Raw genomic sequence first — 18,690 nt, 5'->3', positions numbered from 1 at the left:
TGTATGTTTTAAGCTGCAGATGCCCTGCCAACATCCATACACTCTCACATTCACACTCATACACTATGGCCAATTTAGTTTATCCAATTCACTTATAGTGCTTGTCTTTGGACTGTGGGGGAAACTGGGGCACCTGTAGGAAACCCTCTTGAACTTTGAACTAGTGACCTTCTTGCTGTGAGGCGACACAGAGCCACCTTGCCACCTAATATGTTTGTTCTATGTGAATTTGGAAGTCAGAGCTCATCAAGTTTAAACTTTGGTCCAAGTGAATGTTTTTGTTTCGAGTTCCTAATGTAATGCAAAGTCAAAAATGGTTGTAGGTTTAACCCTGATCAATGGCTTTTATAATGTCATTGAATATCACAGATCAAGCTGAAACAATGTATTAAATGAGAGAATTAGGAATATTACAATTTACCTCAAATTGGTTTTAATCAGGGGAATATAAAAGGCAAAGCTTTGGAAAGATAAATGAAAGGTGCCATATAAGGAAAATATGAATGTACCTAGGCATAGGTGAATAAGAGTTATGACTGGGCCCACATGGAATCTGCGAACAGAAATCTGCAGATTTTTTGCCCATTGTATTTACTTGTGTTAATGTGTGTAAATTTATATTTAATATTTTTTTTTTATTCATTTCACTAATATTGTTGTGATATAATAATAGTAATATGAAAATGTTCATATGATTTGTTTACGATACAGTTTGTAAAGTAACATTTTCTGTCTTTTAATAGATACATTATACGAGAGACTCGATTTGTTTACCAAATAAGTGGATCTATTTGGAGTTGCATTGTAAACAATAAATAAAGTTTTAAAAAATGTATTTTCTTTTATTTCATACATTAAGTTTTTAGTTATGATACTCCCAAAATCATTCTGCATAAATCTGCAGATCTTTTACAAAACTCCAGTGAGCCTCAAACACCAATTTCCTCATTCTCATGGCTTTATGACTAAAGCCCTCCATGCCATGCTACGTCTTTACATTGTTCTCTATACATTGCTAAGCAACGTGAACAGCCATCATACACCTACAGAAAACAATGTTTAGAATTTTAAAAGACACGGTGCGGTGCTTCAACTTTAAAGTCAATAATCACTTAATTATCTTACACTTGTTCCAAACCTGTTTGAGTAATTTTATTTATTTTTTCCATTAACTATTGATATCAAGGGCTATATATGTGTGTTCCTTACATTCTTCAAAATGTCTTCTTTTGAGCTCAACATAAAAAAACTCATAAATGTTTGGAACCACTTGAGTAAATAGTGACACTTTTTTCTTTATTAGGTTAACTATTGCTTCGAATGTTGAGCTTGACTTGACTTGATGATAATTTATTAAATGAACAACAGGGGAAAAGATAGACAAACATTTTGACCATAAGGATCAAAATGTCCTAGTGCAATGTTTTATTTATTTTTCTCTAGTTGTTCAAATAATAAATTATTGAGTGCACACCTTTTTTTGTAACAGAGTACAAAAAATAACATCACCGCATTAAATAGAAAATACAATAACAAACATTAGGAAAGAGAGAAAGAGGAAAGAAAATCTTTACAAAGCCTCAATCATTAAGATTAAGAAAAAAAAATTATCATAAGCTTTAAGTAACGTATTATTATTATAATTAATAATAAGCTTACGAAATGTAACATTGAATAAAATTTCAACAAGGAAGGCATTAAATCTAGGTATTGTCGTTAGGAACTTTTTTTTTTGTATAAATAATTTACAGTATAACAAAAACAGTAAGATTGAGAGCATGATCATTACCAAAAAAGTACAGAAATATCATGAATAGAGAAATTTACGTACACATGAACCAGAAGAACCAACAACTATTTTTTCATATTGTGACGTGAACAACGTAATACTAAATGACAAAACAGTGGGCGTGGCTTGTTTTCTTCTACTGAGAGCTGAATGGATGTGGTAAAGTAGGCATTTCATCCAGAAAGATCTGAAAAAGTGTTTAGGGAGAGTTATTACAACCTAACAGATTCCTCCTGATCACCATTTCTATTTCTATTTTCACTATTTTCACTACTGAAAAAAAAACAGAAAGTGCATTTTCAGACTTCAATTAAAGATTAAAAGGGTAAACTTTTTTTCTTAACAAAATCCACAGATAATCTGTTCACCATAAAACTAGCAATTTGAGCTAACAATATCATATGTTTAGTTTTGATTTCTTGGGAACTATAAAATGACTATAAACAAAAACATATGTTATCCCAAAGAAATTGAATGTGAGTGCAATTCTAAAATAACTGAAATAAATTTTCTTTATGTATATTGCTAAAAGTAATACAAATTAGGATCGCTATTCTAAAGATCTAGGCACAAAGTCTAAAGCAAATGGCGCAAAAGCACAAAGAGCATGTCCAAATGCACTTTTTCTAGTTTAAGGACGAAGAAATATGGTTTGTGCCATGACACATGGTTTAACAGGGTTGTGCTTATTCTCTTAATGATTTATAGGTGTGTTTTGAGCATAAAGTGCAATAAAGCAATCAGAGTTTCATCTCACATTCCCTTTAAAAGTCAATTGCACTGCGCCATGGCGTATTTGCTATTTACATGGCGGACTTTTTACAGTAATGGGAAAAACTGAACGCTCTACTAGCCAGGAAACAGACTGTCTGTATGAGGATAAAGAATGAGCCTCCTTCATTCGGCCTCTTTACTTTCTCTTTCTCTTTATTTGTACTCCTTACTCCTTTACTTTCATGGATAAGGAAACGGTGTGGTACACACTCCACTGAAGACATTCATTGGCCTACATATTTTATTTACTTTGTAAAGTGCAAAGATTTGTTTTAAAACTATTTCTAAATTCAGCTCTAATTTCCAGGAAACTAATAAATGAACAATAATAATGTAGTGTGGTCAAAACACTGAGTTACATCGAAACACACGTCCAAATATATGTAAATATGCATTTAATAAATAATACTGCAAATAATTACAACATCATACAAATGCAAATTGCCATGAATGAACTAAAAAAAAGCATGGAGGCATAAAAAAGACATAGAGGAAGTGGTTTTTATACATATGTAGAAATTAATAATTTTTCTAACATTTTAATCCTTTAATTTTTTTGTTATGTAAAGATATTTGTGTATTGCTGTAAATCCTGTGTGTATTAAGCAATGTGTAAGTGTTTGAACTCACATAGGCGCACAACTAATGCACTCTGCGCTGGACTTTAGACCTGCTTTTAGATGGTGAATGTAGCAACGCGCCAACAATGCGTTTTAACACATCTCTATTTTAGACCAACACCCCCATGAGTCCACAAAGCAGCACAAATGGATTAGCTATTTAAACATAGTGGTGCAAAACATGAAAATTAGAGTTGCACTGGTCAGAAAATAGCAAGAAATCGCACTTAACATGTCTTGCACCATATTGCGCTGTGCATATGATAGGGCCCTAGATATTTCAAAAATAATTAGCAATTTAGAAATTTGTAGGATATACATTATGCAAAATCTTAAAATGCATCTCTTATTTTGTTGTATATGTCAAACTTTTCAGGTAATAACCATGCTCTCTTACAAACGAATGTGCAGACCTTCTTTGGTACTTGTCATTTGAAGAAACTTGGTCAAGACTCTACATTTATTAAACTATTCATTTAAATGTCCATGGTTGTAAAGCAGGATAGATTCTGATTTGCTGCCAATGTTTTTAATGACTCATTAGCTGAAATAATAATAAAAAATTAACAAAAAAAGACCTTCTTAAGGCAATAACAACATTATTATTTCTCTGTGCTAGCATTCTTTTGTATTCAACATAATCTCTCTTAGACACAGAATGGCTTCTTAGATACTGATCTTGTTTCTAGACACCAGTCGTGAGAGAAGATTTGCAGCAGCAGCGGGAGGTGACTGACCTCTTCATGCCATGGCTCTGCATCAGCGCAGCCTGGTTCATGGCCCGGATCCAGCCATTCATGTCCTCTTGTGTGTCGGCGCTGAAGAAGTAAGTCCTCATGCCACAGTGCTCGGCCTGCGAGCCAATCAGAGAATTCTTATTGTAAATGTAGGAGCGCATTCCCGTGTGGCAGGCCTGAGGGAGAGAGACAGAGGAGGGGGGACCATCAGCTGTGATCATGCATAAAGGCTGCACGTGCAAATTGAGGCCCTGGACTAGTGGGCCCCGGGACTGCTGTGACAACACCCCCATCACTGTAGCAAAGCTCAGGAGTCATGCTGAACTGATCTGTTTACTTTGTTGATCAGAACAGAAAGAAGGATCTGTAAGAGGATTACAACCCAATGATAATTGCATTATGATTGCTACAATTATTAGCATGCACATCTGTCTAATAATTTGCACTAGTGTAATAAACATTTGAGACCTTTATTGAAAAGTAAATGTTATAAAGACTATGCTTAGAATATGGAGGACAATTATGCTACAGAATACATTTTAAAAATTAACAATAGAAATAACTTTTAATACAGTAGCTTTTTGTTTCGATACATTTTTTAAATGTAATGTATGCCTGACATAGCAAAGCTAAGTTACACCAATGTCACATGAGCCATTAGAAATCATTCTGATACGCTGATTTTGGTACGTAAGAAACATTCTGCACATAATTTCTCTCTTATTTATTTAGATTTTTAAAGTATAAATAAATGTATTTTGTCCCTTAGTTAAAGGTGCAGTATGTAAGTTTGACACCCATTGGTTGAACTAGGTATTGCACCCCTGGATCAATACACATTTTCACTTGGCTTTTCCTCTGACGAGTCCATGCAAGTGCAGGTTGCCAGACTGACGTGTGTGTGGCTGACTATCAAGCCTAAAGGCTGATTTTAACTGTTTTATAACTAAAAGCAAGTAATAGAAAGAATACTTTCCATACTAAAAGGAGTTTTTGTCCTAACCAACACCTGAAATGTTTATTTTAGAAACGGCTTCTATTTCTCACAGGTGAACAACAAGATGAATAATGATCACCTAAGTTACACCTCATGTGCTTTATTCAGTGTTAAATGGTAGTAATGTGAGTTTGAATGCTATTTAACATGACATTTATTGCCATACTACTGAAAGCAGCAGCAAACTTAGTATTGCTTTTCAGATAAACAAGAATGTTCACTTAGCATGTTTCCTAAATGTCTGCAAACATTTTATGGTATTTTTATGCTATGGAAGAGTCAAAAACTTACATACAACATTAATGTTGATGAATGCATCTTTGCTTGATAAAATAATCTATTTTTACTTTTACTTATTTTTTTCAACAAGCGAAAGTGTACATTAATCAACATTTCCCAAGAACGTAATTGTACCCAAATTAGCCAAAAGACTAGTTTTCATTGGTGGTCCATTTGCCAGATGTAAAAAAGCCTATACAAAAAAAAGTACAAATTCAAACTACAAACAATAATAATTTAATTAATACAAAAAATCTTTCTGTCACAAATAATTTTATAGTAATTGTCACAATCTATAAACTATAAGATATGAAGTCACAAACTATAACAATTAAAGTCACTATTTATAAAAAATAAAGTAAGAATTTTTAGCTTTTAGAATTGATAATAAAGAAATAGTTGCCTGATATTTTAAAGATTTTAAAAAGAGCTTCTATAGAAAAAAATGAATTATTGTCAGAAAAATAACACCAAATATCTGACTCCAACCCTCAGTGCACAGTAAACAAATGATAAACCAATAAACTACTTTGCAAACCACTGCTGCAAAAAAGCTTTTTTCTTACATAATACTACATTTTCCTGCATTTACTGCGATTCATTTAAGTTTTTACTATAAGTAATCAAGCCTTCTCGCCTTTTTGCATCTATAATTGTACACACAAGTCTACAAATACATTTTGGAACAACTGTACAGTATTTTACAATAAACAACACTAGAGATGCGCACAAATACTTACATAAAGCTGTTAAATCTCTAACTCTGTTTAATGCTGGGTTTAACAGGGCCCCCAGCTAAACTAGCTCCATGCACCTTCTGTTCTGTTAATCTGCTACTGCCAAAATGCAACTGTTGGTCTAATCTCTCTGACGGGGGTCCGGCCAGCGCTCACGCATCGAAACGCTTACGAACACAGTCCAGCTCAGCGCTTTTCCAAGGCCCACCCCAGACCCATTCAGACAGGCAGCAGACCGTCCTTCCCACCTTCACATCTCCAACACACACACACACACACACACAGAGCTTACATCTGGTTACATTGACTCGTTCTGCAGAAAGTCAATGCAGCGGCCTCTGGGCTACATCAATGGCGTCTCTTAATTCACAATTGGACAGCTGCATCTCTGCTCTCGGCACATCTCTTCAGGAGCCTCTCCAGGAGTCTATTATCCCACCTGTCACAGGCTAATGGCTAACGCAGACCCTGCAATATCTAATAGATCTGCTCCTGAAGTCTTTATGTTACCTGACTCTCTAGCTGTTTTGTCTTGATATCACAAATGTGTTGACAGATGAGTGTATATGGTGTGTGTGTGGTCATTTGAAAAGCACTCAATATGATTGGGAGATTGGCTAAACAAACTATGTGTTCTTTGAACATACACATGTTCATAAATAACATTTTCAGCACACATAATTCAGTTTAGTACACTAAAACCCAACAGTTAACTTCAAATGAAATGAGCGCAGAATTGACTGAAAGTTAATTCTACTCATTTGAAAAGAGTTTTGAACTGTTGTTGAAGGTAGTGAGTTAATTAAATACCTCATTACATCAACTTAAATTGATTAAGTTCACAGTACTCATATGGATAAGTTTTTAAACTTAAATGGTTTGTTGCAATCAGATTCCTCAAATGGTTTGAGTTCCCTTAACCTTTTGGGTTTTACAGTGTATACATGCCTATAGAATGAATGCATTATTGCTTTAGTCACTGAATGTGCAGAACTTTCCAGTGAGTGGGGATGTGTGACAATATATTTTATATACACACTCACTAGTTACTCTTCATTAGATGCATTTTGTAAATAATGAAGGAGAAAAACTACTCTTTTGCCAGAAAAGGGCTCAATAAAAGTTGACAAACACAAGACATGCATTATTTGAAGCGGTTAATCTAACTAAAGAACTAAATCATAAGGTTACATGGCTTGCACTATTGCCAGAAAAGGTGTTGTTTAATGTGTTTAGGACACACTTTTCTTAGAAAATAGTTTGCATCTTGTGGTTGAATACCTGTAAATGCTTTAAAGTATGGATAAGCCAAAATGAAATGGGTCGAAACTAAAGATTTTAGATGGACTTGGCCGAAAACCAAAAATAAAAATGCTTCGTAAAATTATTAAAAATTTAAAAATCATTTTATAAGACTTTACTTTATACAGCAACTTAAAAAGAAAAAATGAAATTAAAAATAAAAAAAAAAACACAAGCTAATAAATAATATGTTTTATTGACAGTAGTATAAAATTGGACTGAAAAAAATTGATTAGAACACTTGATGTAATTTATTTTATTTAGGTATTAGTTGTTTTGTTGAACTGGCTTTTACAACATGCTGAAATATCGACAAAGTCATCATTATGTTCTTTTTAAGGTCATTTTACTAAAAAACGACCAAGGCCTATTTCACCATCAATGTCACACAAAAATGTTACTACACAGAAGAAGCCAAATTACTTGTGCAATCATTGTCAGGCATGCAGAACATTGGAGCTGAAGTTCTCAGGACATATTTATATAATGCCAGGGGATTTGCTATTGAAGGAGATCAAGCAGAAGTACTGCTGCAAAAGATGGACATATTAAATATTACAATTAAAAGATCATAACAACAGTAGGATTCATTTTATCTTGGTCTATGTAAAATTAAAATATAACTTTTTTTACAACGTAGATATATAAATAGGTCTATGCAGCTATTATTATCAAAGCATTTGACGAGTGAACAAGTAATCAAGCAAAATGACAATTTGACATTTTTACTAGCATTGCCATGATAGTACAGTAGCGCTATTTAAAATATTGGAAGCTGCATGAACATTATAGGCTATTGCATGTCCTGTCCTTGTGTGGTTCATGCATAGATGTACTGTACAAGTACATGAGTTCAAAATCCACAGCATGTAAATCTGAGCTAGTCAAAAGTAAGCCTTGGATTGCACAAGCAAAAACTATTATCTTGTTTTAAGAAATATTATACCAAAATGACGAGATTTTTATTGAAAACAAGCAAAATAATCTGCCAGTGTGGAAAGCAAAATAATTTTGTTTTTTCTTTTACACAACAATGTTTGCTTGTCTAGAAAATGCTTCTTAATTTAAGAATTTTTAGATATTTGAATAAAAACAAGACAAAAAAATCTATGTGAGAATTTTTTTACAGTGTGGTGCAAAGCCATTGAAATGAAGGGGTTACATTGTGCAGAGCTTTCTGTGTCCAGTGTGAAAGCCGCTTCACAGTACACACTACGCTATACACTACTAAACCAGAGCACTGAACACTGTTAGATAATGCAATGCAGTCAAGCATTTTTTTTTTTGTCAAATTTCGCTGGCTAGAGAAAAGAGAAAGACGGCTGAAAACAGATGCTCTTCCATTTTCACTAGCTAGCAAAAAGTTTGTGCATCGCTAAAGCAAATTATTACAAATTAGCACAAAGGATTATCTTTAACTTTTAAATTTGTGTGCCTGCATGAATTTAAAAATAACAGATTAAAATAGAACTTCAGTAAAAAATTAAAAAATAAACTATATTAAAAACTATAAAACAGCCTGCAAAAAACACGACTTGAGAACCAATGTGCACTCTGAAACTATTTTTATGTTTTATGAAATCTGCTTTAGTGATCAAGGGATGTCCAAACTCAGTCCTGGAGGGCTGGAGTCCAGCAAAGTTTAGCTCCAACCCCAAATAGATAGACCTAAACCAGCTAATCAAGCTCTTACAGGCTAAACGCTGCAGAACACCAGCCCTCCAGGACCAAGTTTGGGCACCCCTGAGTTAGGCTGTAGAGACACTTTAACCTATAGCTTAATAGCAGAATCACTTACATACACACACATTTATATGTACAAATAAATAAACTAACCATTCAAAACAGAATGCACAAAGTATGAGAAATCATAAAGGAGAATGAAGTTAAATAACTGTAAACATGTATCACTGTGAAATGGGAGACAAAACCTGAGCTAGGGATTTTGGTGCCTGCTTTTACCCATCAAGTATCATCAACTACAGGAAAGCATGTCTGCTGATATATATTCTTCTCACATCGCTGTCTTTAGGAAGTTAATGACCTCAGATTACTCATCTAGTCTTGGGCTTTCATTCAGGGTTATCCCTCTAAGAGGGATATGCAGTAATTAATCTGAGAAATTTGCTCCAATCACTCAACCACTTTAGAGGTTAAAGGAATATACTGTGTTATTTACAACGCAATATCTATACCCTGCAGGTTGTAAAAATGATTTAAAACAGTAGTTTAGCACATAAAACTGAACTTACATAACTGTTTCAGAACTACAGTAAAAAAAATGTGTTCATATATATATATATATATATATATATATATATATATATATATATATATATATATATATATATATATATATATATATATATATATATAGCATATGTGCAAAGTAACATAAATAAATTATGTAAAAACGATTTGTTTGCTGAAAGTTTGGTTCTTAAATGTATGCTATAAATTATGTAAATATTCAGTAACATTGATTATAATGGAAATGAATATATGACATATCATAATTATTTGATGATTGATAATTAAGTTTAAATAAGTTGAATCACTCAATACCCAATACATACACTCAACGGCCACTTTATTAGGTACACCTGCCACCCCTGTTAGCTAAGAACAGGAAACTGAGGCTACAATTTCACATAGGCTCATCAAATTGGACAACAGAAAATTATACAAACGTTGCCTGATCTAATGAGTCTCGATTTCTGCTGCAACATTCAGATGGTAGGGTCAGAATTTGGTGTCTACTGCATGAAAGCATGAAACCATCCTGCCTTGTATCAACAGTTCAGGCTGGTTGTGGTGATGTAATGGTGTGGGGGACATTTTCTTGGCACACTTTGGGCCCATTAGTACCAACTGAGCAACGTGTCAATGCCACAGCCTACCTGAGTATTGTTGCTGACCTGTCCCTTTTAAACCACAGTGTATTCATCTTCTGATGGCTACTTCCAGCAGGATAATGCACCATCTCATAAAGCACGAATCATCTCAAACTAGTTTCTTGAACATGACAATGAGTTCACTGTACTCAAATGGCCTCCATAGTCACCAGATCTCAATCCAATAGAGCACCTTTGGGATGTGGTGGAATGGGAGATTCGCATCATGGATGCTCAGCTGACAAATCTGCAGCAACTGCAGGATTCAATCATGTCAATATGGACTAAAAGGAATATTTCCAGTACCTTGTTAAATCTAAGCCATGAAGCATTAAGGCAGTTCTGAAAGTTAGAAAAAAAAGTGTCCAACCTGGTACTAGTAACGTGTACCTAATAAAGTGGCCGGTGAGTGTATATTTACGGTAAATTCCAACTTTATGACTAATTATTTTGCCACAATCTGACAATTAGTTATACACAAACATAAACAGTGCATAATAGCAATTTAGATGTGTTTTAATACTGTACAAAATGTTTGGGGCTAGTCCTTTTTGTTTTGTTTTGTTAATTCGTTTCTTTGTTCAAAACGATTTACATTTTTATGTAAAGCTTTTATTTAGCAATGATGCAATAAATTGATCATAAATCACAGTAAAACTTTTCTTATTGGATGTATTTTAATCAAATAAATGCAACAGTGGTTGTATTAAGCAAGACTTTTTTATACACATTCCAACAATATTTCTAACCCCAAACTTTTGAACAGTGCTTTATTTACAAGAATAATGTCACTATAAGTACAACTAAACAACAGACACAATTCATATATTATAATTCACAGAACTGATGAGAAAAGAAAACCTCGAGTAGCCAATAAGAGTGGAGCAATGTGTGAATGATGACCAACACTGAATCTACTGATGGAAATGATGAAGTGGAATAGAAGAGGAATCGAGCAATGCCAGTCTGCAACAATCCTCATCAGTACTCGGAGATTCACACGTTCATAAGGACATTTATCCATATCCAATATTCCCATCAGGGAGATGAATATGACGACTTGATCGCCAAGCTGGCATTGCCTGTTCCCGTGGAAGCGAAATGAAATTGCATGCATGCTGAAACACATCAATGCACATGGACTATGTGCATTTTTCATCTGCCTAGGAGAATGCCATACACGGGATGATGATGGAGTGGTGATCCGCGGATAGTAATGAATGGAAATTAAAATACCTATTCATGCAAGAGGCTGACTCAGGAGACGGCCCTTCCACTGGTTCAGCTCCCATAATGCAGCAGGTCACAACAGGAAGCAATAGGCCGATAGGAATGAGAGAATCAGAGTGAGTTGTGCAAAAAAAAAACAGTGGGAGGTGGAACACGGCCTATGTGAAAAATGTTAACCGAACTTGAAGATGTATTAAAATGTCCCAGGTTGTGAAATATCGTCAAATACTGTAAGCCGGGTGAGCTGTAATGCAATTAGCATTAGAGGCAGCAAAGCTAAGCAGAACTACACCACTGGGAGAGCAGAAGTACAACACTCCAGAGAAAAGGAATACATGATTACTAAACATCAAAACATTTAACCGCTGTGGCTGAATAAATGAATCAATTGAAACTGAGTATCATTGGTTGCTCTGTGCTAGTTAAATACGTGTTCACATATCGAGTCTGATGTGACTTTTCTTGAGTATAATGCCAACTTTTGTATTCTAAAATGACAAAAAAATCAAGAATGAGAATCTTAAAGGACTGCAGTGCTGATTCATTTTAACATAAAATGAATTTAGCATATTTTCAAGAGTTCACACTTAGCTGATGATTGATTATAAGCTTGTTTGGCAGGCTATCCTGGGAGAAAGCCCTGAGCTCCAGAGATCCTCAAGCTCTGGGCTTTCCCTGTTCAGATTCAATTACTGTTCAGATTGAGTTCAGGTAAATCTCTAGAATTCCCCCGCTTATTTGTGGCTAATGACGAATTGCTTTATGGGGGGAAAATACTGTTGGCTAAGAACTTGACTGTGGCGTCAATATGGTTTAGTCAATTTACTTATGATGCATATCGTTGGCCGGTGGGAGGAAACCAGGGAAACCGGGAGAACCCACGCAATCACAACGAGAACAAGTAAACTCCGCACAGAAAGTTGACTGGCCTAGTAAGGATTAGAACCAATGATGTTCTTGCAGTGAGGCAACAGTACTAACCACTGGGCCACCGTGCTGCCCAATCAAGGAAGAAGGAGGTGGAGTGGGGAAGAAAGGAGGGATTTTTCAAGATAAAGATGACTGTGCTAGGAAGAACATGGTTATTTATCCTCTTAAGGCCTAAGGTGTATTTTTTACATGATTTTTTAAAATTTATTTCTCTCTGCTATTTGGGCTTATTGAAACCTAATTATAATAAAACCTTAGTATCATCTTTTGATATGATATACTTTTAGAGAAAAAATGATGTCCATTTATGTGGACTCGTGGTCCGAATTTACATAAAACACTTTTTCCTGACTGCATATATAACATATAAATGTTTTTGAACATGTTTTGACTATCGGAGTAAAAACAACATTTTTTGCCCATTTTGGACAGTTAAAGATAGTGTTTGGGACATTCCGTATGCTGCAAAACAGTTGCAGGTTGACACTGTATGTCTGTAACAAACTATAAAACATTTAAAGTATTTTAAATAGACACTTAAGAGCTAAAATGTGCTGTCCACCTATGTGGCCACTAAGCCCTAGGAAGTTATAGTTACTTAGGAAACATTTGATTGGACAATCATGTGATAGTTATTGTGGGTCCAGCCGTGGTCATAAGCTTGTGATCCTCTTGAAACTAGTTTATAAATAAACTTCACAATAAGACTTTATGTGTGCTTATGACAATGTCATTTTCTTCGTTTAAATGCAAACATGACATTGCTTGTTATGACAAGGTGTCAGGTATCAACATAGTTTGGTTTAACAACATAACTAATAGACAGCTTGCTAAATGTTTAATGACTATCAAAGTGTCTGATCAGGAAGTTAAATGTATGCAAGTAAAAATATACACCAGTATACAAAAGTTACTTCAATTATATATTTATTGTATAAAAATATTTTATTAAACCTACACTGATATCGATATGCTACGGATTACATTCAGCGCACAAACTCTAACAGTGCATCATGGGTATTTTTGTGGGTTGTACACTTGATATTGCTGTGCACTAAGTGGTTGATTGACTCCACTTCTGAATGTCCACTATACTCTTGTTAAGTTTGAAGTCATGCGAAGCGGCTCCCGGCTCCAAGTGCTCTATCAAACCATATGGGGAGGCTTAAAAAATGGTAATAATAAACGTTTACAAAGCAATGTATTACTTTTGAAAATTACGCAATATAAATTTATATGAAGAGTTTAGATGCAAAAAACTCTAAATGCCATCTAAAAAATTTCCTCTAAAATGAGCATTTTTATCAGGCTCCTGTTTATGTTCATTATTATCACTTTTATGGCAAAGAATAAGTCATTTTCCTGTTATTTAAAGTGAAATATCTCAACATAAACAAAGGAGGTTTAGAAAAAATTTCATTTTCTATGGAAATTTCAGAAAGTGATACATTTTTAGAAATTATTAAAAGATTGGTGTCTGTGATGCAGCAAGTCCAGTTGCGTACAGTGGACTTATAATTTATATAAAATTTACTTTAATGTTTTAAATGGCTAAATAGTGGTCATAAAAAAATGTTTTCTCAATTCAAATGATATTTCATACGTAACGACATAACAAACAGATGAATTCAGACACCACCTGAAATGGCTGCTCCCCTAAATAGTCCACTTTTTAAGGGTATAAGGTTGATTTCAGATAAAGTGCTTGTTATATACTTTGTTGAGTCTTAGGTGATTGAATCACTGAAAACCAGGACCTTTGGTTTTATAATCCAGGTGTTCATTATTACAAGAGTCAATTGTTAAGTCTAATCTTTTTCCTTTACAAAGTAATTGGTGTTTATTTCAATGTAACCTTTCTAAAAACTGAATATTTATTTTAAAAAGTTCTTAATATTACAGAAAATTCTAACGAAAACTACTTGTGCATACTGTACACAGACAATCTAATTAAATGCTGACTAAGAGAAGTCAGTTAGAATTAAAAATACAGGACAAACAGCATACCCTGGGCTTTAATTCACATGAAAATAAAGCAGCCAGATGTTCAAATAGCTGCTGGGTAGTTTTACTGATGGAGATCTCCTAACTAACAACCTGCTAATTAACACCCAGAGCGCCAACGAGAAAACAAGGCCTCTCACCTTGCTCTGGTACATCACATACTGTAGGGCAAGTACAAGGGAGGATATTAGAAATAGAGAAGATGTATAATTAATCTGCCTGCCGGCACAACAGTCAAACAAATTCCAGCAACGGGGAACACAGGCAGGGTAATGGAGTTTGAACGAAGCACCGTTTATCCATAGGGAAGGAAATGAATGGGCTGCTGCAATGGGATCAAACATGCCTGGAGTAATGTTCTTCAGAAAAGGCACTTTGCTTCAGGAGGAGACCAAGGTAAATTCCACACAAAATGCAAAGAGCTTGGCGCAAATCTAAAGTTAGAGGTTAGTTATCAGTGAACTTCAGGAAAAAAATAACTGTTGTCCTCCATTTGGAATTGATTGTCCAGTATGGCATGTAATATTGGTTCTAAGCCTTCTGGGATATTCTGCTTTTTCAAATCATTTCATAGTCCATCAGACCACAGAAAAAAATGGGAGCAAGTCTGTCAGGCTCAATGGAAGCTTGCCCTCACTCAGAGATGGGTTATTATAATGATTTTCCTAATGTTCGCTTTGTGAAATAGAAGAGGGCTGTGGAACACATGATGAATGGGTCGTGTGTAAGCTCAAAGTGAATTCCTGTGTGCAAACAGCAGCTTCGGTGACGACAGAATTATGTTGATAGACATCAGCAGTCAACAAGAGATTGATATCAAATGTAAAGTGATTCTGTTATGCATTTATATTTTCAACTTCCTTGGTTGTGGAATGTTGCTATTTGTGAGTTAAAGCCTGTGACACACCAAGCCAACATCCAAGAACTAGTGGTGATGAAAACCTAGTGTGTTGTCGGATGCGTTTTGAACTGACTGAACAAAAAAAAAATTGTGTGAGCAACAACAAACAGAAAACAAGACTCTAAAAACATGCTGGGACAACATGAAGGAACTAAGTTAAAGGATTTGTTTTTACGAATTTAAGTGGATTGAACATAAAACAATTAAGTTTTCCCCAAAAAAACAAAAAAAAAACTCTTTTATAAAACTCGAATTGTGCAGTTACAGCTTATTTTAAATAAGTAGCTTGAACAAACAGCAAAGGTCATTTTTGAAATAAAGAACAAATGTTCTGAGCTTGCTTGAGATCATATATCTTTCAATATCTTATATTAAATATGTAAGATAATCTATGTCTTTTGCAAATTTTTAATAAATGCTTTTTGTGTTGCCTCTTGAATTGCATGTTTGCTTAATTTCATTACTTCCGTTTTTGTTCTGAAGTACATCCAATCAGATCGCTCTCTCCTTCACCAACGACCAACACGGATTCTACATGCTGAATCGGGCAAACTCCTTCTGACATGATGTGAGACGACATGTGGAACACACCAAACAAACTAAGCTGATAGACGCTCAACTGATGGCCTGACGCTGCACAACAGCAAACCGTTGGCTTGGCATGTCCCAGCTTTACAATGGTCAACAATATCCACTAAAAAGGAAGTCATTTTTTATTACAGCTAGAAGTGCTTCTGTAATTCCTTAATTGCCTGTTTTTCTGCCTTTTCTTATTAAAAAATGCACATGACAATAACCAAAACTGAAAAAATTCATGCGCCAAGGCATAACTGAAGGGATCCCATGTCCAAAAGATAATGATGCACAGATTTAACATATTGATACAAATTTCTTCCACAACAGTTTACATTCAAAGACAGCCAACTACAGTATATGTGAACTTTTCTGTGTTATTGACAAAACATGGTGTGTATTTGATAGCCGATGTAAAACCTTAGTGTTTAATGTGCACATAACGCAACATCTGCCTCAGGAGTTTAAGTTTGTTGTTGCTGAGGTAACGAAAGAATGAGTGAAAAAAGCCATGTTATCTAAAAATGGCCATTTGCAGCATGATATAATAAATAATCCACGAGGTACTCTGAGCTGAAACTACACAGAGACATTTTAGGGACACCTGAGACTTATTATATCTTGCAGAAATAGCATTAAAGAAACCCTTTAAGAAATAAGTCACAAGAGGCAAAGGAATATAGTGCTTTATCACAATTAAAGCATGCTGCCACACAACTGTAAATGAGTTGCTGTCAGCAATGTGATTAAAAACAACATTTCATGAATGTAATTTAATGTAAATGTATTGATTAAATATTATAGTATATACTGCAGTATTTACATAATTATTGACAAGTAGTTTATTAACTTAACTGTAGGCTATTTAACGTTACATCCAATATAAAGGTCCTCTATAAAATATAATTTACTGTCACAGGTTATGTTTGCATACATCAGCTATTATTTTTTTCATATAGTACATCAGCTATTTCCTCAACAGACGCTTTGAACATGGCACCCTCAATCAAAGTATACAATCGAAAATATCAGTTTTAATATAATCCCCTTTGAAGTAAATTAAATATCTCTGGTCTGATGGCTTTTTCTCTCCATGAAAATAATGTAAACAGCAACAGCAGCCAAAAGTGATGTCTGGGGGCCCTTTGCACAATATTTGCTACAAGTTTAATTAAACCATCAAATTATGACAAACACATTGGGGATTAGTCTTAACTGGGTTAAGGTGTTTCTATTGCTTAATCACAGAATATAGATTGAATTTTACTATGCAAAGAATTTGTGAAAAGGGAAATAAAGAGCGCAAAAAGTCAACACCCTAATCATACTGTGGGCACAATCATACACCCACCGCAATAAGTTTCAAGAAGTGTTCTGCGTGATTTGTTGCTGTTTTCAGACCAGCACAACCCTAATTTTCACATTTTGTGCCACGCTGTTTAAATAGCAAATCCATTTGTGCCACTTTGTGGACTCCGATAGACTTTGTGGTCCACAAAGGACCACATTGCTATTTTGAGGAACAGAATAGACTGCATCATTGACTACAAGCAGTTTTGAAGAAGTATGCATCACCATATGGTGCATAAGAATAGGACGTGTGTTTGAATATAACTCAAACAACTTCATTATTATTGTTATATTAGTTAGCTGGAAATTAGAACTAAATTTAGAAATAGTTTTGAAATAAATCTTTTCAGTTAACAAACAAAATTAAACATGTAGGCTAATGGATGTATTCAGTGGAGAGAATTTCCACTTTTTCCTTTTCCATGAAAGTAAAGGAGTAAAGTAAAAAGTAAAAAATAAAAGTAAAGAGATAAAGAAAAAGTAAAGAGGCCGAATGGAGGAGGCTCATTTTTTATCCTCATGCTGATGGTCTGTTTGACTGTTTTCTCGCTAGCGAAGTGTTCATTTTTTTCCACTTACAAAGTCCGCCATGTAAATACCAAATGTGCCATAGGGTGACGCAACTGACTCTTAAAGGGAACGAGATATGAGACTCTGATTGGTTTAATGCATGTTATGCTCAAAACAACCATAATTCATTAAGAGAATAAGCACAACCCTGTTAGACTATGCGCCGCGGCACAAACTATATTTTTCTGCCCTTAAAATAGCAAAAGTGGATTCAGAGATCCCCTTAATGCTTTTGCGCCATGCACTTTAGACTTTGCACCTAGATCGTTAAAATAAAGCCCCGTTTCATGGTATTCTGTTGTACTTGACTAGCATGTTTCCTTGTGCTATCAAAATGGAAACCATTAAAACATTTAAATACAACTATATAATTAGAAAATCTGTATTAAGATAGAAAAAATATGTTTGAATAAAGAGCAAAGGCCAGACATCACTTTTAACCAATAGTGTATTAGAAACTAAGTATGGGAATGCAATGCTATTAGTTAACAAATGTATATTTAGTTGATTCCTTTACGGGTTTGTTAGAAAGCACAGCTAGTGATCAGTGTGGTCAGAGGAGGGCAGAGTGAAGCGCCAAACGACTGGCACATTAATCAGTTCTCCTTGACAGCTGCCCACACACCAACACCGATAATAAGCCTCATGACACAGACTTCCTGAGGGGCGAAGCCAATGAAGGTGAGCCTACACACAGGAACTGAGTAGCATTATGAACTGCAGATTATCATAACGCTCTTACCTTGAAGGCATACTTGCGGCTGATGTGATCCTCGGGTCCCACAGGAGAAATTACATAGCTGGGCAGAGGTATACTGCCCAAAACAGTCTCCTCTCGACTATCTGTGAATAAAGGACAGATGTTATAAGAAAAAGCCTGAAAATGGTTAGTTACAGATGAAAAATGATGCAATTAATTCATTCTGAAACAGAAATAAATGGCAGTAAGCAAGTGATATTCCAATTTTTCCAATGAAATTATATAAAAAATAATGCATTACTT

The 18,690-nt window shown here is 34.8% G+C and overlaps 1 protein-coding gene across 50 annotated transcripts in view; it reads right to left on the bottom strand.

The window, feature by feature from the left end:
* The window catches only part of plekha7b (pleckstrin homology domain containing, family A member 7b), a 193,890-nt gene that overhangs the window by 56,765 nt on the left and 118,435 nt on the right, over positions 1–18,690 (bottom strand). For 38 of the 50 annotated variants that reach the window (XM_068222607.2, XM_068222610.2, XM_021477813.3 and 35 more), the window contains 2 exons: positions 18,430–18,530; positions 3,921–4,096 (listed from right to left, as the gene is read on the bottom strand). In XM_068222607.2, coding sequence (XP_068078708.2) covers positions 3,921–4,096; positions 18,430–18,530 — 277 coding nt within the window. The remainder of the gene's footprint in view (positions 1–3,920; positions 4,097–18,429; positions 18,531–18,690) is intronic. The other 12 variants (XM_073908479.1, XM_073908488.1, XM_073908491.1 and 9 more) reach the window with 1 other exon arrangement.

Source organism: Danio rerio, chromosome 7, assembly GCF_049306965.1.
Source record: "Danio rerio strain Tuebingen ecotype United States chromosome 7, GRCz12tu, whole genome shotgun sequence".
NCBI lineage: Eukaryota > Metazoa > Chordata > Actinopteri > Cypriniformes > Danionidae > Danio > Danio rerio.
The sequence above is the reverse complement of the archived record's forward strand: the minus strand, read 5'-3'. Positions and strand labels throughout refer to the sequence as shown.